We start from the raw sequence: 24749 nt of genomic DNA on the forward strand, positions 1-24749 counted from the left end.
ATAAAATGAATGGTTAAATTTATTTATAGCATTTAAAATAATTTATTTAGACAATATACTGTAAAATTTTAACATCAACCATAACATGAAAATTATTATCATCATAATATATATGAAATACATCAAATAATAGATATAAAAATTCTATACTCTGTTGTCTAAAATCTATTTTTAGACAAAAAAAATAGATTTGATGAATATATTATAAAAAATATATAAATGCATGTTATTCGTAATATATAATATTTAATTTGATTAAATTATTCAAATATATTACAATATTAAATTTCATTACATTACTATTATTTACCAAAAAGTATGAAAGTTTAATATATGTAATTTTTGTATTGTAACATTTCATACCGCTGTATTGTATATATTTATATATTTTCAATTTATATTGACAAAATAGTATGGAATTTTGATATATATTTTATTAATGTCTTTTTAACATTCTTGTGCTGCCACAGAGAACAGAAATGTAGTTTGCTTTGCCTGTTCATCCAAACAGATTACAATTCTGCTTCTGTTACTAGGAAAATTACACATTTCATCTTTAATTGTGACCGACAGCAATTTGTTTCTTGCATAATTCTTTAATAGACATACGACAACTCTGGAAGAAAATTCCTCACTGGTAATTACAACATTGCGGTGGCGTTCATGTGCACTGATCTCATAAATACAATCATTCCCGCATGTCATGAAGGCTGCAATAATTCTCTGTGGTTCACATCCAACTATTGCCGTCATGAGTTAGCGCAGACATTCACATAGCACGCTGATCCCAGACACTTTCCTGAGTGGACGGTCGATTTATAAAGCCAGATGGACTGCAATCTGTGTTGAGTTTAAGCACTGTTCAAAAATACGTCAGAGCACGAGAACTCCACTTGAGCCGAGTCTGGTTTTCCTCAGCCAGGACAGTTGATAAAGGGTTTCACGGGAGGTACAGTCCTTTAAACAGGCCTACATGAGGTGACCCATTCCAGCAGCAGAGAGTATGTTTAGTGTAAGTCGTAGCAGTGGAAACGACTGATGTCAGTACAATGGGTGGCAGACAGACATCTGCTCAGGGCAAAGGCAGTACATAGTGTTCACCGGCTCAGCCTTGAGATGGCAGATTAAATATAGATTCTGTGCCCACAGAGACAAGACAGAGAGAGAGAGAGAGAGCGCATCTAAAAGACTAAGGGAAGAGAAAAGAGCATGTAATGTCTGCTTTTACAACCATCAAACAATCTAAAAGGCCTCTTCGTCCACACAATGCTAAAATACATCTGTCAAAAGCAGTACTGAGGCTAGGGATGCACCGATATGAAAATTTTGGCCGATACGATAACCGATTATTCTTTATTTTTGAAAGCCGATAACCGATATGTTGGCCGATAAATCTATATCCAAGTTGTTATATACCTTTTGAGAGCCTGATTATAAAAAAGGTCTCATCATTAAAAGCCACATCCCAAACACTTCAACATAAGCAGCCTAGTTTGAACGGTGTACGTTTTAAAAATATTTTTACTCTCCCATTACCAAATTTAGTCATAAAAAAGTCAAATAAATACAAATAAATAAAATAATGCATAAATAATGCAAACAAGTCACTGGACATCATTACACGTGTAAAGAATCAAAATGAATGCGCCACAGATCAATAAAACAGAATAGCCTCTGCACGGACAATAATTAAATTATTTTAATTACTAAACCATATTGTTGATGAAAATAATAAGAGAAAAATACAAGTGGTTGTTGTTGTTAATAATGTATCGATGATTTTGAAAAAGTAACAAATTAATACCACTGTTTTAAATAGCAGTCGTTGAGCTGCGCGTGCTGAAGCTGAAGAGCTGAATGAACATGGTAAACTGAAGCGTTTTGCTGGCAGCTTATTTAACTCAAGGAAATGCATCCTGAGATTAATATTAATACAACATAAACATAATATTACAACTTATATATGTACAAAATGATGCAGTTATTGCGTGCTATAGTCAGAATGTGTGATGCTGTTGTGGATGCGCTCTTCCCATATCAACGCGCTGAAACACAGCAACTAAACCCAAAGAATGCACAACGTTTTATTATAATAATGTTCTCATTAGAATGTTATATACACAACATTCCCAATCATAGTTATTAATGTTGTGCACTGCTGTTTGAGCTGCGTGCGCTGAGCTAAAGACGATCACCGGTAAACTGAAGCGCTCTTTTAACTTAACCAAACGCATTCTATATGAGATAAATCAGATATACATCAAATAAACACAATATTACAACGTACAATTGCACAAAAGGCTGCAAACAAACAGCGCGCATCTGAAGTGTCTCTGAAGGAAATAATGCATTATTTATCGGCTTTAAGATATCGGCCAAATTTTCTTATCAGGCCGATACCGATAACAGAAAAAATGAGCATTTATCGGCCGATACCGATATGGTGGCCGATATATCGTGCATCCCTAACTGAGGCGGACTGATAGACAAAGACAAAAATGCAGCCTTTGAAAAATACGTCATAAATGGAGTCATAAAAAACAGACACTCCATTAGGCAAATCTGGGACTTTGCCATAAGTTTTGGCATGCGAACTCTTTCAGCAACATTTTATGAGCTTGAGAAACAAATAACTTGCTTGCCAATGATACTTTTAAAGGTTTTATACACCTACAAATTATAATTCTGTCAATTTACTTACCCTCATGTCTTTCCAAACCTGTGACTTTCTGCAATAGAACACAAAAGAAGATGTTTTGAAGAATGTTAATGCTGCACTTTTTCAGACAATGAATGCAAATGCAGATTTATATGCTTTATTTCAAGTCTTCTGCAGCCATGCAACAACTTTATGTAACAAATAGACTGGAATTAATTCCGGTATCTTTTAAATCTTATTCGCACTTCCAGATATTCAAATTTGGCATATTCTAATATGAGAGACATGAGAACCAGAAGCAATTTGTGTCATCTGACATTTGACCCGACTTGATGTGTTTTGATCTGCCAGAATGTGGGTTTGGAACAACATGAATAAATGATAACAGATTTTTAATTTTTAAGTAAACTATCCCTTTAATAGACAAAACAATTGGGTTAGTTGTCCATCAAATGCATATCACTATCTGAAAAGTTTTGAGGATGTAAAGAGCAGCATATAGATCACAGGTGGTTGTAAAGGGAGAGCATGTGCTTCAGAGATATTGATGAGATGTTCACAGAATGAAGGAATGTCAGTTTTAGTCCATAGAGACCAGAGCTGGAACAATCCCATCATCATTAACCAGTCACCTCCTCTCTCTCTTTCTCAGTTGGCAGATGGCCTCTTTTGCCCACTGTCCTCAATTCCGCTTCCACTATGCATTTAATCAGCAGCTCATGCACTCTTCTTTTCCAATATGATATTACAGTCAAATCTGTTTGTCTTGTGAGAAAAAAAACAGCAATGTCTGTTTATGTGTGGTGCATGTATGTGTTTTTTTACACTGTTGTGACATGAAAGAATGGCTGCTTAGTCATCCTGAATCAAAGCAGCTCAGAGTGTTTATGTTTGCCTGTGTAACATGTAACATGTTATTTGCCTCGGCAGAGATCGATTCGGTGAAGCTGGCCCGGCTGGTCTTTAATAAGCTATGCGAGACATGCTGTCATTGGCTAAAGGAGTTCCCGTATCGCCGCCGCCACTTGCCGTACTACGAGACCTCCATCCACGCTATTAAAAACATGCGTCGAAAGATGGAAGACAAACACGTCGTCATTCCTGACTTCAACACACTTTTCAATCTACAGGTATGACCTTGATTGAGACTTTGAATTACCTTTTATTTTTCACCAAATATAATGTACACTACTGTTTAAAAGTCTGGGGTTAGTAAGTTGATTTGTTTTTAAGAAATTTGTATTTGTATTCAGCATGGATGCATTAAATTTATCAAAAGTAACAGTACAGACATTTATAACGTTACAAAAGATTTCATATAAATGCTGTTCCTATTAACTTTCTATTAGTGCTGTCAAAATTAGCGCATTAACTGCTGTCAGATGAGATGTTGTGAGGCCATGTATCAGTAAAAACAAATTTTCCTGTCCTGTCAGCCGTTACACTGTGCTCCTAGTGCATGCTCTTCAATTACATGCACAAACACAGTGGCGCACGCTGTAGCCTGTATCATTTCATATTAAAGCGCGAGTGAACTACGAGTATTCGCATCACATTCAGCAGCGGCAACTCTTAAAGTAGTAGCAGCCAAATAACCTAACCCAGCTGCTGTGAAGTCTATTCATCAAAGAACAAAAGAAAAAAATATTAAACAAATGATTAATCAAATATTAAAAATATACTGTCTTTATGTTGAGTTTACATTAATTTGAAGATTGAATGTGAAATTATTTAAATATAAAAGTATATTTCAAAATTTTAATGTTAGGTGGGATTAATCGTGATTTAATTTCAGAAAAAATGTGCAATTCATTTTTTTTATATACGTTTGACAGCGCTACTTTCTATTAATCAAAGAATCCTAAAAAAAAATGATCACGGTTTCCACAAAAATATATTAAGCAGCACAACTGCTGTCAAGAAATGTATCTTGAGCAGCAAATCAGCATGATGCTGAAAATTCAGCTTTGCACCACAGGAATAATTTAAAAATATATTGCAATAGAATACTGTATATTACAATAGAAAATAATTACTTTCAATATAATATTTCACATTTTTACTGTTTTATTGTATTTCTGATCAAATTAATGCAGCCTTGTTAAGCGTAAGAGATGCTTTCAAAAGTATGAAAAAAATGTAGTTTTAGGTAGTTTATAATAAACACCAAACAATCCAATATTTCTCTGATTCAGTATTTTTATTTTATTTATTTATGCTGTTTACAGTACCTAGAGCTGTCATAGAGACAAATATGATTTCTCAGGACACCTATTTAAGGTGTGTATTTGTCAGACAGTATCCCCCCAAAACTCTTAAAACACATTGTATTTATTTTATGGATGTAGAGATCATTTCCATGGCAAATTCTTCTCTAAAGTTTATTTATATCCCCTTTTTGATTGGCAAAAGATGATAGAATATGATCAGGAAATGTTTCACAATCGATTTAAATCTGCAGCACCCATATGAGCACCAGGGCTCAATATGCCTGAGGATCTACGCAAGCTGCTAAGCCACAGCTCCGACCCACAGGCAAATTCTAAGGCATCTTACAGCCCATGAATACTAAGGCTGTCAGCAGCTCATGATTGCTTTTCATCAAAAACTCATTTTAAGGCCTCTGCTGAGCTTTCCGCACTTTAACAAATAGCTCGTACAAATGTGCGTCAAGGTAGATGCTAAAGCACGATACACTAAACATCACTTTTCATCGTAATAGAGTTGTGTTGAACCTAACATCCCTGAAGAAACAGCATTATGTAATTTCTTTCCTGATTGCCAGTGTAATTTCCAGTCGAGCGAGAATGTGCTCCGTCACCAGAAAGCAATAAGTGCAGACGGATTTACCATCTCGCATCCAGATCTACTTGATGTTTCAGATGAGATGTGTGGGCTATTCTTCCTCTAATAAGAGTAGACACTGTGGCATTGCTGTCTACTGTAGCATGAAACAGACCCTCCCTAAAGCACGACTGTGGGGAATATTCTGTCCTGATGGCAGCCTGTTTCATCAATACGCTCTTCCCGACCACACTTTACTCATAGACTCTGGGGGGCGGTTCTTCATCTGTCACATCTGGTAGCCACTTGATAAATGCTGGGCTTTTACTGGTATTATTGGCGAACACTAGCATCCCTTTGCCTTAGGCAGAAGCAGATCAGAGACCAGTCTCAGCCATAAGTGGACATCATTCAATGCATTTACAGAGAGAGAGGGAAATATAAACATAGTTGTTGTTCCACATCAGTGCTCTTCCACATGAGCAACATGACAAAACTAGAACGCTCCCATTATAATTAAATTATGCACACTGAGGACTACACTTTGGAGTAGATAAAAAATTCTATAAAAAATGTAAAGAACAAAAACAATTACGTTTGTCACATATGCATATAATACAAACTATTGCCTGATGTATTATCTAATGTAAATAGGGATTTTTACATTGAAATTATCACAATTAAAAAAAAATTTTTTAAAACCCACAAAGGTTTAGGTGATTAAAAGGAAATTACTAAGATTTCATATTCAGTAAATTCATATTTCATATTTTGAATTTCATATTCACTACAATTAAAAAAGTTTCAGGATGTATGTGATTTGTGTTTATGCATGTACATATGCATATAATACAGATTGTTGACTTATATGCTGTTATTTCAGTCTGTCTAAATAGCTGTTTTTACATTGAAATGTTCACAATGTTTATAAAAACACTCAAAGGTTTAGATGAGGTAAACTAAAGCACTATTTTATGCATATGCTTATTATACAAACTAATATTATGCTAGTATTTTAGTCTAGAATAAATTAAATCACTGAGACTTAGGATCAAAATCTGTGATGATTATGTATTTAATTTTCTATAAAATACAATAAAAAGTGGCAAGACCCATTTTATTGTCTTTACCTTACGATTTTACTGACCTGATTATCTTGACCTATACTGTTTGTTTTTTAAATTTATTTATTTTTTACGTATGTCCTCCATGTTTTGTCCCCTTGTAGGAGGGGGAAAAAAATCTTTATTTTTTTTTTTTTTACATTTAAAGGGAGTAAGAGCATATATTGGACAAGATGTGGAATATTGTATTAACTTATTAATCAAAGAAAGAACAAATGAATCAAATTCAAAATAGTTGTTGAATGCATCCACGTGTCATAAAAACCTAAACTAAATGTGAGTAATTTCATGTTGTCTCGAGGCGCTCTAATAATGGCATCTCAGGGATTCTTCCATAATGAAATCCTTATTTATACCAGTGAGAGCTTATCCTGTTTGACCAGCCCTGCTACGGAACTAAGCCTTTTAATCATTCGTAAGCTGCTGATAATTAAAACCGATCGACAAGAGGAAGCATCAACATTTCATTTGCATATATTTCTCATGTAATATTTCATTTAGCTATGTTGACTGCAGCTGATTTGCGAACAGCTTCTGATCTGTTGGATGCCAGAGGTTGCCATGTTTTTGTTTTCTGTTTCGCACGGATTGAGAGACATTTACAGGGATTTATTTCAATTAAGAATGGATTGTGAGGTCTTTTATGTGGCATTAATCTATTTTCTGAATAACAGGGGGAAAAAATTCAGTATGCAACTGTAACAAATTACTTTGAATCATGATATAATCAATGAAATGAAAATTAGAGACAAATTGTTTTATTATTGTCACAGTCATTTTATAAGTAAAGCTAACAGAGAAGTATGTGTGTTTAGGATCAGGAAGAGCAGGCTTTTTTCGCTGTGTTTGATGGTCATGGCGGGCTGGATGCTGCCATCTACGCCGCCAATCACCTGCACGTAAACCTGGTCAGACAAGAAATGTTCAGTCAAGACCCTAGAGAGGCTCTGTGTCACTGCTTCAAACTTACAGATGAGCGGTTCATTCAGAAGGCGTCACGTGAGGTGAGTTCTTACCGCACAAACACTGTCAGACATCAAGATGCTCATATCAGCCCTTTTTGCATTGACAATGTCTATGCATCCATATCTCTGGAACAGAACATGCGCTGTGGCACCACAGGGGTCGTGACCTTTCTGAGGGGTCGCACGCTGTACGTAGCCTGGCTGGGGGACTCACAGGTCATGATGGTGAAGAGAGGTCAACCAGTGGAGCTGATGAAACCACACAAACCAGACAGAGAGGTGAGAAAGACTGGACACTCAAAGCTATTTCTTATTATTTTAACAATTTTTTTTTTATATATATATATTTTTTTAATTTAATTTAATTTGATTTGATTTGAAATAGTTGGAATGGTCAGCTGTTCCAAGTCCATACGACAAAAACTATTATTATTATTTTCACAATTTTTTATCTATTTTAATACAGTTTTATGTTGTATTTAATTTAATTTAATAATTTGAAATGGTGGGAGACCAGTATAAAATAATCAGCTGTTCCAAATGCCAAAAAAAAAAAAATGCCGAAAACTGATCTTAGATCAGTCTTAGATTGGTCCTAATTGGTGCATATGACCTTCGTTTTTATCTCAGTGGAGCTCTTTGTGTGGGATGTCCTTTAGCACAGTCCATTCAATTGACAAAAGTCGCATGACAGTAAAGCTGTGTTACATAACGCACTCCCAAGAGTGGATCTGTTGAGCCGAGTCTTTGGAGCTTTATCTATATAATGAAACTATGTAAGTCACAGTTCAGCCGATTAGAGTTTCACTAAATAACACTGAACTGAACATGACACTAACTGTTATGGTTAATGACTCCTCTTGACCATATTGTTTGTTTGTTTGTTTGTTTATGTGTTTGCATAGGATGAGAAAAAGAGGATTGAGGCTCTGGGTGGGTGTGTAATCTGGTTCGGCACATGGAGGGTGAATGGCAGTCTGTCCGTGTCAAGAGCCATCGGTATGGGACATTTGAAATTACAATATACAATTTAACAAGCTAAACTGACAGCCCTGATTGTATTTCTAGCAAACATTTTGTGTAAAATACTGTGAAAGCCTACATAAATTAGTTAAGTAGTGCTTTTCTCAATGCATATAGTGTTGTTCTAAAGCAGCTTTACAGAGAATATTGCTTCACAAATCCCAGTAATTGAGCCAAAGGCATGAGAAGAGAGGTAAAAACACCTTAACATGGTTGTGAAAGCCTTTGCTTTTGTGCTCTTTCAATATATTCACTTATTTAGGCACAATCTTTTGTAATTTAAAGTGAACTAAAGGTCAGTGGGTGCATATTTTTAGAAGAGGATGTATATTTTTAGAAGAGGATGTATATTTTTAGAAGAGGATGTATAGGCCACTGCAGAAAACCCTTTATCATCACACCATAGATTTCAGTATGAAGGAGACAGTGTTTTAGAAGGCAAACCCTGGCACAGACTCAATTTAATCAATGTAACCAGATTGTGCAGCTTCCACTTGGTCTAAATCAGTAGCTGCGTCTGTGTACTTTCGAAAAACAATATTGATTATTGTCAAAACTTAAACCACTGTACTGTTTCAAAACTTGTGTGATCAGACCAACTGTGTGGTTGGATTTGAAAAGTGTACACACTTCTTAATCACCTCAATAAATTATTGATAATGTATCAATATACTTTACAGTATGTACATTAGCCAGTGTAAGATTACGGCTTTCAGGCTAATGAACGTTGCTGCAATAACAAAGGCTGACCTGCAAAATCCTTAGGCAGCGTTCCCACGACTTCCTGCCCAGAAACCGTTTCACTCCCTAAATGCTGATGGCTAATCTGTCAGATAATCCTATCAGTCTAGCATTTAATTCCCTTAAAGCTCTTGATTCATAAATAGGACAAGTGAGGCTAATTCTGCCATAGCCTAGGCAACTGGTCTTTTACAAACACGAAACAAGTCCAGAACATGTCTGAATCATATTTTACTCAAAAAATCAAAAGAAGCAATTAAGAAATTCTGTTTAGTTTAACGAAACAGAAACAAATTCCTCGTATGTTTAAACATACCTGGCAATAAAAACTCATTCTGATTCTGAAAATATTGAAGTATATTTTAGCACATTTTTGCCTTTTTTGCATTATGGCATTATTTGCATGGCAGTTAACTATTGCTGATTCTGAAAAAAATGTGATGTGATTTAACTTGTCACTTTGCTATATATTTTTAATGATAAAAATATATATTTAAAATGTTGTATTTGTTGATTTTAGTTTTTTTTTTTTTATTCCTAGTGTGTTACAGCAGTGAAAATATTGGTTGAAAGTTTTTACTAAAACTATAATTTTATTTAAAATCTAGTATTTGTTATAATGACTTTTAATATATTTAACTAAGGAATTCACACTTTGCAAAGACAAGACCCACCCCCCTTAGTTACTGTTGCTATGTCCGACAAGCCATGCCCCTCTTACACAACACAGTGTGGTTAAATATATTGTGGCGCAAAGAGGACACTTGACACTTGTTACTTCTGGTATGAAACAAAGTCTTAGCTTTCAAATTTTGTCATTTAAGAATTTCAAACAATAAATACCGTTTTGTGGCTCTTTAATGTGTCGTGACAGATCGCTGTGGCACCTGAACCGATCATCTTTTCATATTTACATAAAGCATGAAATAAACATGAATGAACATCAGAATGTATTTTATTTCAAACACAGAAAGGCGTTAATACACACTATATTTCAAGTTTAAGTCCACCGAAGTTAATCTACTCTCCTGTCTGTTTTGTTTGTCGAAAAAAATGTCAGATTCGTCGTTAGGATTGGTCAGATCGCTTGTCAGTCAAACTCACAGCGAAGGGTCAATTGCCATTGACAAATTTCCTGAAATCTGTATTTTTTGTGATATTCACTCTCAGTTGATTTACTTTGATTTTTCTTTTGTATGTACAGGTGATTCAGAACACAAGCCCTATATCTGTGGAGACGCGGACTACTCCACCTTCAACCTGGATGGCAGCGAGGACTACTTGATCCTGGCCTGCGACGGCTTCTACGACACAGTGAATCCAGAAGAAGCTGTGCGAGTCGTGAGCGACCACTTGCAGGAGAACAACGGGGACACCGCCATGGTGGCCCACAAGCTAGTGGCCTCGGCCCGAGACGCGGGGTCCAGCGACAATATCACAGTCATCGTGGTGTTCCTCAGGGACCCCCGTTTGCCCCCACCCTCAGATGAACCGGAGGAGGAGCAGGAAGAGGAGCCGGTGGAGGACACGGGAGAGGAGGAAGAGGAAGTGGAGCCCTTGCAGAGTGAGCTGGTGTGTCAAGATGGAGGGGCGGAGAATGGAGGAAAGAACCGGGCCGGCTGGCCACTCCAGCAGTGCTCGGCGCCGGCCGACCTGGCCTACGAAGACCGCATGGATTCGTTTACGGACAGAACAAGTCTGAGCATCATGGGGCCGGACCTGCGTGCAGAGACTGGCTGCTTCAGGCTCCCAGCTTCATCCAGCCTCCCCCCAACGAGAACCGTCATGCCAGACCTCATACCTCCCTATGGGGGGGGTGGCGCAGCCTGGCGCCCCTACCAAGAGGACGGCCCCTCTGGGTACAGGCAAAAGCCCCAGCCTAAACCCAGAGTGCCCTCCTACACACAGACCACTTCAGATGGACAATTGTTGGAGGTGGCTGCGCTCTTCCCTCAGGAGGGCCGGAGGAAGAGGCGACTGGAGATCATGCCGCTGAGGAGGGAAACGCAGCGCCTGATCCGGAGGGCTAGAGAAAGTCACGGTCCTCTGAGCTGCTTCCCAAGCGTGCCCTATCCTCTCCGCTCTCCAGAGAGGAAGCCTGGGATAGCCTTTCCCCATGTAACCCACAGCAAAAGGGTCTAATCAACAACTTCCTTGCCCCATCATGCCACCCTCCGTCCCTGAAGCTAAAACGCGCTCATTTCACACAACACATGACGTGGGCGTACACACACATACTTGCATACTCTGTTCCAAAACCTAGTGAGCAGCCTTCATAGGCAGCATTTTGAGGGACCTTTTAGTCACCTTGTTGACAAATTTTAAGGCAGCATCACATGTATCCTTTGTGCAGAACACAAACCCAGAATGAAGAGAGTGAAAATCTTGATAAAAACAGTTTACTAAAATTTACCCAATATCTGTGTGTATTATATATATAGTTATGCTTATCAGCATGGAAGCTTATTTCTGCCGTGGAATAAAAATATAAAAATTTTACTTTTTTTGGTTCACAATTGTGAGTTTGTCTCACAATTGAGACATTTTTCTTACGTTATGAACCTGTAATTGTGAACTTGCACTTTTTTCTCATAATTCTGATTTTTACCTCTCACAGTTCTGACTTTTTGTCTCGGAATTCAGAATTTACATCTCATAATTCTATTATATTTCCCCTGAATTTTTACACCAGCGTAAACTGACCGCATACACATGCAGAGTTCTGTCAGAACTGTGAGATGCAAGCTCAAAATTCAGAGGAAAAAAGTCAGAATTGCCGAATGCAAACAAAGAATTCTGAGATGTAAAAATTCAGAAGTGCAAGATGTACACTTAGAATTCTGAGGTCCTGTTTACTGTGTTTTCATTTTAAAACGATCCTCGTCTACTCTTGCGTTTTCACTGCGTTTCAGAAACGATCTCTGTCCACACTACACAACCGAAAAGGCACGTCACATGACCATTCATGCAGATACAACAATGAGCATGATGTTATTGTTTACACGGTCGCCAAGGATACGCAAAGCGAAATTGGGCAGCCACGTTATCGTTAAGTCTCCCCATTTTGGTCCGTTTACACTGAAATGCAGCCCCGGGGTTTTCAAACTATAATGCAAGATGAAAACTCAAAATTGAGAACAAAAAAAGAATTGTGAAATGTAAACTCAGAATTCTGAAAAAAACGTCCGAATTACAAGATGTAAATTCAGAATTCTGAGAAGAGGCGCAATTAAAATACACATTTTTATATTTTTGTTCCATGATGAAAATAAGCTCAACATGCTTACTGCAAACCCTAATAACATTCCTTGTGTTAATTATTTGTGTTGCTGCCTATGTAGAGGATTCGAATGAGTCCATTGTGAGGTTCCACAGATGGGTGTCTATGTAGGGAGCAGGCAGCGAGGCAACTCACTGAGTTCTGGAACAGAAACACAATCAAACATATGAGATCCTACATTGCTTTAATGCTTCCACTCTCATCTTATATGAGCCAGCCTATCAGAATCCTTCACCACTCTAAGCCAGCTTCCTCATTCTCATAACCCTCTCTCTGGTCCAGTTTTATTTGTGTGTAAGGGGAAAAAGAGTGTTAACACTGTTAACACTATCTTCTGTTCATATACACACACACAGAAGTGAAGTTTCAGACAAACCCGGTGTAGAATCAAGCAGTCAACAGGACTACAGATCTTATGTCTTATATCTGGTGTTTGATGCGAGAGACATGATACAACTTTTGGTTATTGAAGCCATTTTAATGTTCAAACACTACAGTCTTCAGAGGAACTGACATCATAGACCTCTAAAATTAATTTTTCCCATTTATCTGAAGCGTATAGCCTGCTTATTGTATGAACTGGTTACTCGAGGATGTAATAATGTCTATAAATTGCAGCTTCGGATTTGTCTATAAATTGCAGCTCAGGCATAATTATGACCTAGCTGTGATGAGACATTGAGAAACGAATGAGTGGCGTCATATTAGTGTGCGCACATGCTGTTTATGAGCCCATGTTTTACCTAGTTCATTTTGTTAGGCGTGTCCATTTATCTAAAAACCATGGATGGTGCTTTTCGCAAATAGGATACAATTTAGTGTTTTTTTTACTTTGCCATTTATTTTATTTTAATAATATTATGTCTTTAATTTTAATGTTTATTTTGTTTATTGCTAGGAAATATCAAAATGACAAAACTTGATAAGTGGGTTGCAAAAATTGCAAACCTCATATAAAATCAATGTAAAATAAACCAACTCATATAATATTTAGTTTCTGAAGTGTAAGTGCCACTTTTACTGACCATTTGTTGAAAGAACTAAAAGTGATTTGATTTTTAAGTTGCTCTATTTTGTATTCTATTTGTGGAAAGTGCTGGGCTGGTTTTGGGCGGCTGCCACGTCGAAGCATTTACACATTCACCACATTTCCAGCCACCCTTTGATGACGCTACCTACAAATAACATAACCCACTGACAGACAACACCTGTTGCTTTTCCAATCATTGCCTTGGAGAGAAACATATCAGATCAAATTTAGATGCAGTATATATTCTATACACTTTCAGTTTCAAAACCAAAGAAGAAAATGAGTATTCATCAGGAGACACTACCTAAACAGTGCTTCATCTACAAGAGCTTGTTGTTAAACCCTGTAGAGAAAGATTAGTCCAAGATATTCACTTCCCGTTCAAAACAAATATGTTTGGCCAAATATCTCTTATCAATTATCTTTATTTTGGCAAGCTGGATTATTGATTTGATTTATTGTCAGATTTAAGTTTGTATGGGATGTGTAAATGTAGCCAGAGAGGTTTGCTTGACAACAGAATAAGGCTGTCAGGAGATGCTCGTAGTTTGAAGTGCCCCTCAGGTGTTGAGGACATGGATAGTTGAGTTTTAGCAGCACAATGTGTGCCTTTATTATCTTCAACATGGGCCTGTTTTTGACAGACTGGAAAGTGGATGAGTAAATCCGATCGCTCTACCACTTTCTTTTTTCTATACACTACCAGTTTCTTTATTTAGAAATGGATACAACACTTGCAATTTTTAAACGGGACATATACTGTACTTTAACATTTAAATTTAAGAAGAGTACAGCGAGGGACTCCCTTTTAAGTATTGTAAGTATTATCTCTCTCAGGCACTGATAGCAGGGCATCATGTATAGAAGTGAATTGCTTTGGAAGTGCTGTGCCTGAAAGGGACAACAAGCTTTAAGCAATATTTTGGGTTAGGGGATTGTTCACCCAAAAATGACAATTCTGTTATCTTTTACACACCCTTAAATAGATATTTTGAAGAATGTTGGTAATGGTTACCATTGACTTTCATTGTATTGACGAAACAAACAAAGACATTTTAAATGGGTGTGTAAACGATATAAGAATTTTCATTTTTGTGTGATCTATCCATTTAAGATTACCACAAAAAATTATTTTGCCTCATTTAAAATGAATCAAATATATGCCTGCAAGTGTGCAGAACTATGAAGCAACTGTCACAATATTTCAAAAGTATAAATTGAATACATTATCTTAGACTGAGACTAGTGTGATCAAATCCCTTACCAGCTTGACTGTGCCGTTATATTCAATCTTTAAGCTCATTCAAAGAACTCAAATAACAAACATTTGGACTGAAGTATTGCTTTAATAACAAAATTCCAGTTTCCAGCCATTCCACCTGTAAGCAGTCATATTTTGAAATAATTTCAAATGATTTGCAGTTGTAACCGTCACCATTTATATGCTTATTCATTCTGTAATCTTCATACAGTACATTAAGATCACCACCCTTCTCACCAAAGTCATATGCGCCTTTTCATATTTGACAGGTATGATGATGTCACAGCTGTGATGACATCGGATGGTTCTGTTCAAGATACCTGTGCTTGACACAAACCACATGTGTGTTTCTGATTAGCAGTGCTGCAACCCTTAACTCCTTCCCTCTTACGTCTATAACTAGCGGAAAGACTTGTGCCATCCCTACTGTGCCATTGCACTGATCAGTTTCCATTTAATTTTTAGTTGGCGGAGGGATGGATAATGGGCAGGGCATAAACGTCCATTACTTGTGTGCTGTCATTCAAGCTCCCTTCATCCGCCTCCAACCAAGAAATTGACCCACATAAAGCCTGAGCTTAAAGCCAGCAGTGCTCTCCTGTCAGAAAAAGGGGCTTGAATGGGAAGTTGATCTGTTATGGTGCATTTTAACTGGTCCAGAATGTACATCCAGATGTCGAATGTACTGTAAGAGGAACCCTTCAAACAGAAACATGGAGCAGGAGCAATGAAACTTTTACCCGCATTAAAAAACGCCCAGACTGTCCCAAATGTATGTTTGCACTCTACCGTCCATTATGAGATTCACCACCGCATTTTCCACCCTTTGAGGAAGTTTCTAAGCATGTCACCGGCTGCCCTGCCAGATGTATCATGCCTCGTAAATCCTAGATCTGCACTAGAAGCGGAAAATGTTCCCTGGTTCCCTCACGGCCTTCGAGACGGGATTGATGACCAGAGATTGATGATGAGTGCAGCTCACAGGACACGGACCTCGCGATGAAGCTGCGCTCGAGATGATATATACGGCGTAGATTCAGAGATAACCTTCCCCTTTCGCCCTCAACATCATGTACAATCTCCCTCACGATCATTCCTCTAGCACCTCGTACGGGGCTCAAATTATATATCAGAAATGTAGTAACTTACATATATTGTATACATGTGTGTTTTGAGCGTGTGCGTGAGTGCGCGTAACATTTGGGATGTGTATGTGACGTCTGTCTTCTAAATGTGCTATTTTAATCACCACTGATAACTCAGATGGATACAGAAGTCTGTAATGCTTTTCAGTAACCCTTGGCTGCGCCCCCTTATCGCTGAAGTACGTACTTGAAAACTACTTGGATGCACGCGAAGTCTAACAGATCTGTAATACAGTCACAGGCTCTCGCTTATTCACCGAGTGGTAATGAGTCAAAGGGCCAACATTTTCGGACGGTTTGTTTCAGTGAAGAACATCTCACTTCATCTTCACGTAGGTCTTGAGCCTTGGCCCCCCGTGGACTGACTGTTAGACTCAGCGTTTCCCCTGTTAGCGATAGTTTCTGCGTCGAGGCCGCGCTCTCGATCTTTCTTGACGGTTAGCCCTCCTCACTTGCTGTCACTGCTTTTGTCCATGTACTGTTCAGTACTGCTCTTTTTCTGCTAGCAATAATGAACCTACGCAAGCCATGAGTGAAGAGAGCTCTTCAAAGTGCTCGTCTTCTCTAAAGCAAAGCTGAGGAAGGGTTTCCAGACAACTTGGATGGGAAAAAAACAAATGTATCTTTAAAAAGAAACCTATGTTACTGATGGTCATCACTGTATTCTATTAAACCTGTGTTGATGAGAAACCACTACTGTACTCTCAGAGCTTTTGTTTTTTAATGGGATGCATGATAGTTTTCATGGACTGGTCAGTGCTTGATTTCAACTGAGAAGATTTCTGATGAATCATACTTTGGTCAAATTGTTATTATAACCAGGTGAGCAGGAAGTCGGTCAGATTTGAAACATGAACTAATGTCACTTTGATGTAATTCATTATTTAAATAGCTTCAAGTTTCAGCTTCTTTTTTTATGAAGTGCTGGGTCAAATCCATAATACATAGCTACATTTTGAAGATTTGATGTTATGTAAGGCATACCAATGTGTAACATGCTTCAATATTTTTAAATCGAATAATCCTTTGCAACAGTCTCAAAAACTGCGTGTCAATATGCGGTTTCATCAAATATCATTTTGTGAGATGGAGGTAGTTAAATATATGAAATATAAATTAAATATAGGCTATGTTCAGTAATTTTCGCATGCAAAATCCAGTCATTTCAATAGGAATCCACACGATCATGAATTTTGCATGAAGGCAAAAGAGTTCCCAACAAAACTTTCACAATGGGTTCTCAAACGAGCTTTGCCACCGTGACCAACAGAAAGCTGTTTGGTTTGGAAGTGATGGGATCAATTTAATTTTTAAAAGTTAATTATGCCTTTTTAAGAAAAGTCTGAATTGTGAGACAAAGGTTGCAGCTACCTATTTTTTTTTTTAATGGAGGAAAAAACTAAAATATTGAATTCTAAGAGGCCATGAACTGAGAAATCAAAATTCCCTTGATCTTTTGACATATAAGAGGTCATTGTGCTATAAAAACTTTCTGAGTTTCAAAATTCAAGTCTTTCTCATTAGTCTAAAAAAGCTTATATTGAAAGCCAGTCTGCCAAAACGACAGGTTGTGGAATGTACCACTCTATGTTATAATAGTGTGAGCACCTCGGCAGAAGAAGATCAATGCCTGCTTCTACATCGCTGCCTGTTTAGCCCCGCCCACTGATTCACACACGTAGTGTAAATAACAAGAGACGAACACAGGTCTACACCGAAACCCAAAGATAAAGATGGCTCAGAAGACAGCAAAACGCTGTGCGTGCCAACATTAGGAAAGAGTGGATGAACTTTATTTTTAATGAAGTTTCAGAACACGTCAGTAAGAACTTGGTCCTTTGTTCACTTAATTTTTACTGCGGATTCATTTACAAACAATGCACAATTCCGAGTGGGATTTTCAGAAAGATTGAAACTGAAAGAGGATGCTGTGCTGACTATTGGATCCAACAGTAATCTTGCAACACAATTGTGAGTAACTGTTTTTATTACGTGATCATGATTATTGCTTTGTCTGTTAAACAGATCATTTGAAATGTTAAACCTAAATCACTGCAGCGTCCTTTTGTGAAGGATGTAGGCTGGCAAACATTCACAACTATTAGCCAGTCATAGCAGTGGGCATTTACTTCTGAGTCTACTATCCACCACACCTATTCAAACGGAGCTAAAACAGGACAGAAAATAGCCTATTACTTCTAAATAGTTTTTTGATGTAAAAAATCTTGACAAAATTATAAGTGGACCTCAGAGAACAGTACAAAATAATAAAAAAGCCAGTTCATGATCTCTTTAATGCTACACATAAGCACCCACTGTAGTATCAGTTCCCGTTGATTTCTGAGAACTGAGTGAGTCCTCACTGCCGTCACACACAGGACCTTTTGTGACCCCTAAAGGCTTTCTGAGCCAGGACGTGTAATTATAGTCTCCGGCCTCCACCTGTCAGGCCCTGGCAATAACACAGGACAATTTAATTGAACAAGCTGCCTTTTAATCAAGCTACTTGCACTTCCTGTGGCGACAAGAACATGAGCCCATGTCACATATACAGTGTTACGTGTCACCCGGTTGTAAAGCATTTTTGTTACTTGACATTATTTTAAAAGAGACTATATAATAATAATAAAGTATAATAAATATCCATATATATCCATTATATATATATCCTGTGGCACACATCACACCTGTACAAACACATTACATGCAGAACTGCAACTAACATTTTACCATTAGAGTTGCATTCATTTTATAGACTTTATTTATACATTTTTATTATAAATATTATACATATAACATGAAGAGTTCAGATGCAAGTGCCGTCTGAAATTTTCTTCTAAAATGATTTTTTTTTTTATCAGGCTCCTATGTGTAGGTTCAGTCATTTCAGGAATATGTTTTTTTCATTGCCATTAAAGTGAAATAACTTAGAACTAAACTAAACATAAAAGCCTGAGTTGCATTCATTTTATAGACTTTATTTATACATTTTTATTATAAATATTATACATATAACATGAAGAGTTCAGATGCAAGTGCCGTCTGAAATTTTCTTCTAAAATGATTTTTTTTTTTTATCAGGCTCCTATGTGTAGGTTCAGTCATTTCAGGAATATGTTTTTTTCATTGCCATTAAAGTGAAATAACTTAGAACTAAACTAAACATAAAAGCCTGAGAAAAATGCTCATTTTAGAAGAAAATTTCAGATGGCATTTAGAGGCTTTTGCATCTGAACTCTTCATGTTATATGTATAATATTTATAATAAAATTGTATAAATAAAGTCTATAAAATTAATGCAACTCTAATGGTAAAATGTTAGTTGCAGTTCTGCATGTAATGTGGTGTTTGTACAGGTGTGATGTGTGCCACAGGAAGCATCTTCTGTTCTGTGTCATGGTGTATATTAAACTTTAATCATTCCTAAGTTATTAATGGATATATTTTTAAGGCCCTGCTGTACTTCAGAAGAGCTTGTCCTGTTATGTGTAGTTTATGTAAGTGTTACGCAAAACAAAATACGTATGCAATGTATTTTCGTTTCACAAGCGGTTTTTAAAAACCTAGTAACCAAGCAGGCTTATCTTTGATTAAATTAATAATGTCAACCCATACAGCACACACACACACACATATATATATATATTATAATTTACCCTCCATATATTTCAGTCAATGAAAATACAGTCATGTCACATTTGATAAATTCAGTAAGGAACATACTTTACAATGATTGATTGATAGATAAGTAAATAAACAAACAAAACCTCTGACAATTACAATATATAAACATTTAAACATTAAAACATTAAATCAAATCTAGTTGTAAGTCTAGTTACAGTCATAAATCTAGTAAATCTAGCTATTCCAGTTGTTTGGATTTAGCCTAACTGTAGACTCTTTCAAGATTGTAAATGTATTTTCTTGCTCTTGAAATAAATTTTTTGGTATATAAAAAATATATATTTCACTGAGCTTCACTGTTTACAGCATATTTAGCATATATAATTTCAAATTATTTTGGCCAGAAAAATATATAGGCTATATTTTGGCACATGGAGAAACAAAATCAACAGTGATATGATGAGTTAAAGCATTTGAAACCGTCTAAACATTGAACTGAGGAATTTTCACACTCTCAGAAAAAAAAGGTACAAAAGCTGTGACTGTGGCGGTAGGCCTTTCAAAAGCCACTAATACTTACACTTTAGGTACTATTATTATGTACCATCAAGGTACTAATATGCACCATTTAGGGGTAAATAAGCTACAAAAGTGTACCTTTTTAAAAGGTACCACCCCGGTGACAACTTTTGTACCTTTTTTTCTGAGTGAAAGCCAGTCAGTGCTGTTGTGTCTAAAGTACTTGCTACTAAAATCAAAGCTGTTTACTTGAGTTCGAATGTAAGCTGGATTTTTCCGGTCGAGTGGTCCAGATTGAAGGTGATGAATTGCATTAAGAACAGGATTTAGTGTTCGGCTCTTTGGATGAGCAGTAAATTAAAACTGTGTACTTAGCGTGCAACACTTTCCTACAAAAACAGATCCGCCGTGTTACATAAACCCCCTGAAGATCAGTCATCACAGCACTGATGGAAATGCTAGGTAAAGGTTTTACAGGCCCAAACCAGGTATGTTATTATGATGAAGACATGTTACGATGGATGCGGTGTCAGTAACAGCTACAGACTGAAATGGACACGGGGAAGCTGTGAGTGTTGGCAGTCAGGTGCTGGAGGAGGACAGAATCTGAGCCAACACGCACTCATCCACATAAACACTGCCGGGCTTATTCTCACACAGCACCGACCTGGCACTGCACAGCCTACAGACCAGACAGCAGGTGCAGACATGCGCACACAACACTGATCCAGGTCACATTTCACCCCAAAAATCTAAAGAAAGAAATGCACTATATTTGAAGTTTCAGACGTCTACTTTTAACTAATAAAATGTAACAATAAAATTATAAACAATAAAATGTATATAAATTGTACCCCTTACAAAAATTAACCATGGTTTTACTACAAATAAAACCAAAAAACAATGGTTACTGTAGATAAACCATGGCAACCACAAATGAACAATGGCTTTGCTACACTAACCAGCATATAGCAGTGTTACTCATTGTGCGGCTCGCCAAGCTTTAATGTGTGGCTCGTTTGGCAGACAGCAGTAAATAATGCGATGATATGATCAATACAGATATTTAATAAAAACATTAAAAACAAGTAGGGCTAAAACTAAGCCATTAAAAAAAACTCACACCGTGTCTACACTGGACGCGAGCGTCGTGGTGTGAAGCGACAAAACACAATAGAACCCATTTTAATTATGGCCCTATGATTTCTGCGATGCGGAAAACACGGACGGAACTGTGGAATCCAGTCATAAAAACAGAATTTACTGTATAACGCGGAATGTCACGGAATTTGTCAAAGTTTGGGCGAATAAATCAAAAGTAGGTCATTACACTTAAATCAAATCGCAATATTGACTGGTATCTGTACATATTAAGCTGCAAAAATACCATTTAAATATGAATCCCGCATGTCTCTTTATGAATGAATGGCACAGACGCGCGGTTTCGTTTACTACACACATACTGAAGCGCGCAGTGTTTTCAGCATCTGCGGTCTCGCTAAATGAGAACATAAATACATGAACAACAGTCAGTGTCTGCTCTATTATAAATCATTTATATTTTAAAAATACCCAAAACAGCGGAATTACAAGATGGAAATATAGACTAGAAATATATTTAAAGTTGCTCTGCCCTTACGTCCATGACATTGACTCAACTGAGTTGTTTTGGCAATCTTTCCAGCCATTTGTATTGCATTGCATATTGTATGTTCAGGGATGACAGATTGAGAAGCAGACATGCTATTTATGACTGGATGTAACTTTCCATACTTTGAAGTAAAAGTGGCTCTCCTATTAACTTTGTCCTATAAGTGCAGCTCTCATGAAACTCATATCACTGGCATATAGTATACAAATGGTAATAAATACGCCCCCAAAAAATAAAACCATAAATAAAACCATGGGTAATTTTCGTAAGGGGTATTTATAAATAATGGTATAATATTATTTATTACAATAAAAATATAATAACACCGTAAAAAAAAAAGTGTTCATAAATCGCATTTAAGAAAAAAAACACCTAAAAACGAATTTAAGAACTAATTAAAAAGTAATAAAAAATAAAATCTGCTTAATTGTACAAAAATCATACAACATTTAAATGAACAAACTATTAAGTATTTGTATTATATTTTAAGTTATATTTTTCCATTATGTTTTCTATAATTCTTATTTGGGGGTGAAATCCAGGTCAAATTTCACTTCAAAATTGAATCATTTATTTTAATTTAAATAATACAGATAAATTAAGAAGGAATTAAAATAATAATAATAATAATAATAATAATAATAATCTGCCTAATTGTGACTAAAAAAATTAAAAATTTAAATTAACATAAAAATAAGATTTCTATTATATTTTATATGATAGTTTTCCAGTGTTTTCTTGTATAATTCTATATATTAGAATATTCTTATATAATTTGGATATATATTTTTTTTTTAATCTATAAAATCCTTTCACAAAAATCGGAATGCCAAAAAAACCCCAAAAACTTTTTGTACACGAACACATTGCACTAGGGCAAATAATGGCATTCAAAGGAAAAAAGCATTATAATGATAATATCATGTCATTTATTTGTTCAGGTTTTAATTTAGATAAATATACAGTACATACTGTGCATATACTCCAGTTTGTTTTGGCCCCCCAGAAAATCCTTAAAAACATGCTAGAGAAGGAAACCAGTAAACTAGAAATGTGCACAGAGAACAGACTCCTCATATGAAACATAAAACATCAAAAGAGGAACATTATTATTACAGCACAAAAAAAAGCAGAATTAGATTTACATTGAATAGTCACAGGAACAGTTCTCATTGTTTTACACTTTGCAGAACATGCTGGAGGGGAAGTGGGAAAAAAAAAAACTTCTGCATAAAGCACTTCTTAAGCCAACAATTAAACAGCAAAAGCAATGCATTACTCGCTTTTCAACAAAACATTCACATGTTCAACAGACTGCACTGAGCGAAAGTTGTGCATGCAAAGAGAAAGACCGTGACCTCAACTGAATATATGTGCATCACTCCCCAGCTGCTGATGATGCCATGACATCTGTTCACAACATAAACGGAGTGATTTCTCAGCTGCTGCCATAACAGAGCACCTCATCAATGCTTTCTGTCTGAGCTCAAAGCAAACCATACAAACACACACGAGCCTGGGGCTAAAAACACCGACTTGGACCCTCCTGAGACTTTGGTTTAAGTATGTAACTGCCTTTTATTTGAGTTAACGTGTTCAAAATAACTAAAGCAAAAAAAACAAGGGAATGTAGCATTAAGAAGTTCATAAGTGCTTGCAATAAAGCTGTGCAATGCGAAATAACTGCTTATTTGAAATATATAAAAACACAATCATTGTGAAAGTTGTTTGAACGGCTCCATGTTCCCTTTTTGCAGACATTTAGTCAAATGTAAACATGTTTTAGGTATAGAAATCTATGAATTGTGTTCTGGACAGCTTAATATATTCACAGACAAGCTACATAAAATTAAACAAACGAAAAAACTCACTAATATATATATAGATATAGATATATATAAACTGCACAAAGAATAAGCTAAATAAAAAGTAACAGAGCAGCACCTGTACTGACATTTTTTGACTCAATGTGCCAAACATTTGAAAACTCAAGCTACTGAGGTGTTTGGCAACTCCCTATGAATTTGACAATAAGCAGCATTGCAAAAATAAAGAAAATGTGTAGAAGTGTAATATGAATAGTTAAGCACACACACAAAATGTATATACCTAGTTTTATAACGGAATGTTATGCATTTCAAAATGCAAGGCAAAAAAAAACTAAATCTTTACTATCCCAAAAGTAGTTTCTCTGAAATAACATACAGTAGCACACAGAAACATATAGTCCTGTTCTGAACATAAAGTGCACAGACATGTAAAGAGCACATTCAGTGGCTGACGACACAGGAAGGTTTGCGTGACTTGTAACACTGTGGCGGATCATCTCTCTGTGGTCTCTCCAGTCACAAAGCTCAGATCATCAGAGATCAGCTGCTCGCCTGAGAACGAGACACAGACGCCAATTCATCAGACCACACACAGACCGCTGGAACACTAGTTCATATTATATACTGCAATATTATAATACGCTGGTGGCTGGGACCCACCCACAGAGATAATGACAGACTAAGCAGGTGGCTGACCTGTCCCGCTCTATTTTAACTTTAACAAAGTACTTACATTTATCCATCATACAAACTGTGTGATTGGGTGTTTGCCTAATATAGAACAATCACAACTTTTTTTTGGCAATAATCTGCATCTTTACCGACCCAAAAATTTTTTTTTAATAAATAAACATTACATATTCATAATAAGGTTTTTTTTTAAGTGACACTGACTTTTGTATGGAAGCTCATTTCCACTTCAGGCTTTAAAAAAAATAAAAAATAAAACAATTATATATATATATATATATATATATACACACACACACACACGTGTATCTCAATAAATTAGACTGTCATGGAAAAGTTCATTTATTTCAGTAATTCAACTCAAATTGTGAAACTCGTGTATTAAATAAATTTAATGCACACAGACTGAAGTAGTTTAAGTCTT

At 36.4% G+C, this 24749-nt stretch overlaps 2 protein-coding genes across 2 annotated transcripts in view; one reads left to right on the forward strand and one right to left on the reverse strand.

Moving 5' to 3' along the window:
* The window catches only part of ppm1e (protein phosphatase, Mg2+/Mn2+ dependent, 1E), a 50376-nt gene extending 38608 nt beyond the window's left edge, over window positions 1–11768 (forward strand). The window contains exons 3-7 of the mRNA XM_016277047.1: window positions 3590–3789; window positions 7383–7571; window positions 7668–7811; window positions 8438–8531; window positions 10501–11768. Coding sequence (XP_016132533.1) covers window positions 3590–3789; window positions 7383–7571; window positions 7668–7811; window positions 8438–8531; window positions 10501–11438 — 1565 coding nt within the window. The 3' untranslated portion in view covers window positions 11439–11768. The remainder of the gene's footprint in view (window positions 1–3589; window positions 3790–7382; window positions 7572–7667; window positions 7812–8437; window positions 8532–10500) is intronic.
* A 12250-nt stretch (window positions 11769–24018) lies between these two features.
* LOC107589414 (E3 ubiquitin-protein ligase TRIM37-like) overlaps window positions 24019–24749 on the reverse strand; it is a 22123-nt gene continuing 21392 nt past the window's right edge. The window contains exon 23 of the mRNA XM_016277845.1: window positions 24019–24187. Coding sequence (XP_016133331.1) covers window positions 24129–24187 — 59 coding nt within the window. The 3' untranslated portion in view covers window positions 24019–24128. The remainder of the gene's footprint in view (window positions 24188–24749) is intronic.

Source organism: Sinocyclocheilus grahami, unplaced genomic scaffold, assembly GCF_001515645.1.
Source record: "Sinocyclocheilus grahami isolate Dianchi unplaced genomic scaffold, SAMN03320097.WGS_v1.1 scaffold7.1, whole genome shotgun sequence".
NCBI classification, from domain to species: domain Eukaryota; kingdom Metazoa; phylum Chordata; class Actinopteri; order Cypriniformes; family Cyprinidae; genus Sinocyclocheilus; species Sinocyclocheilus grahami.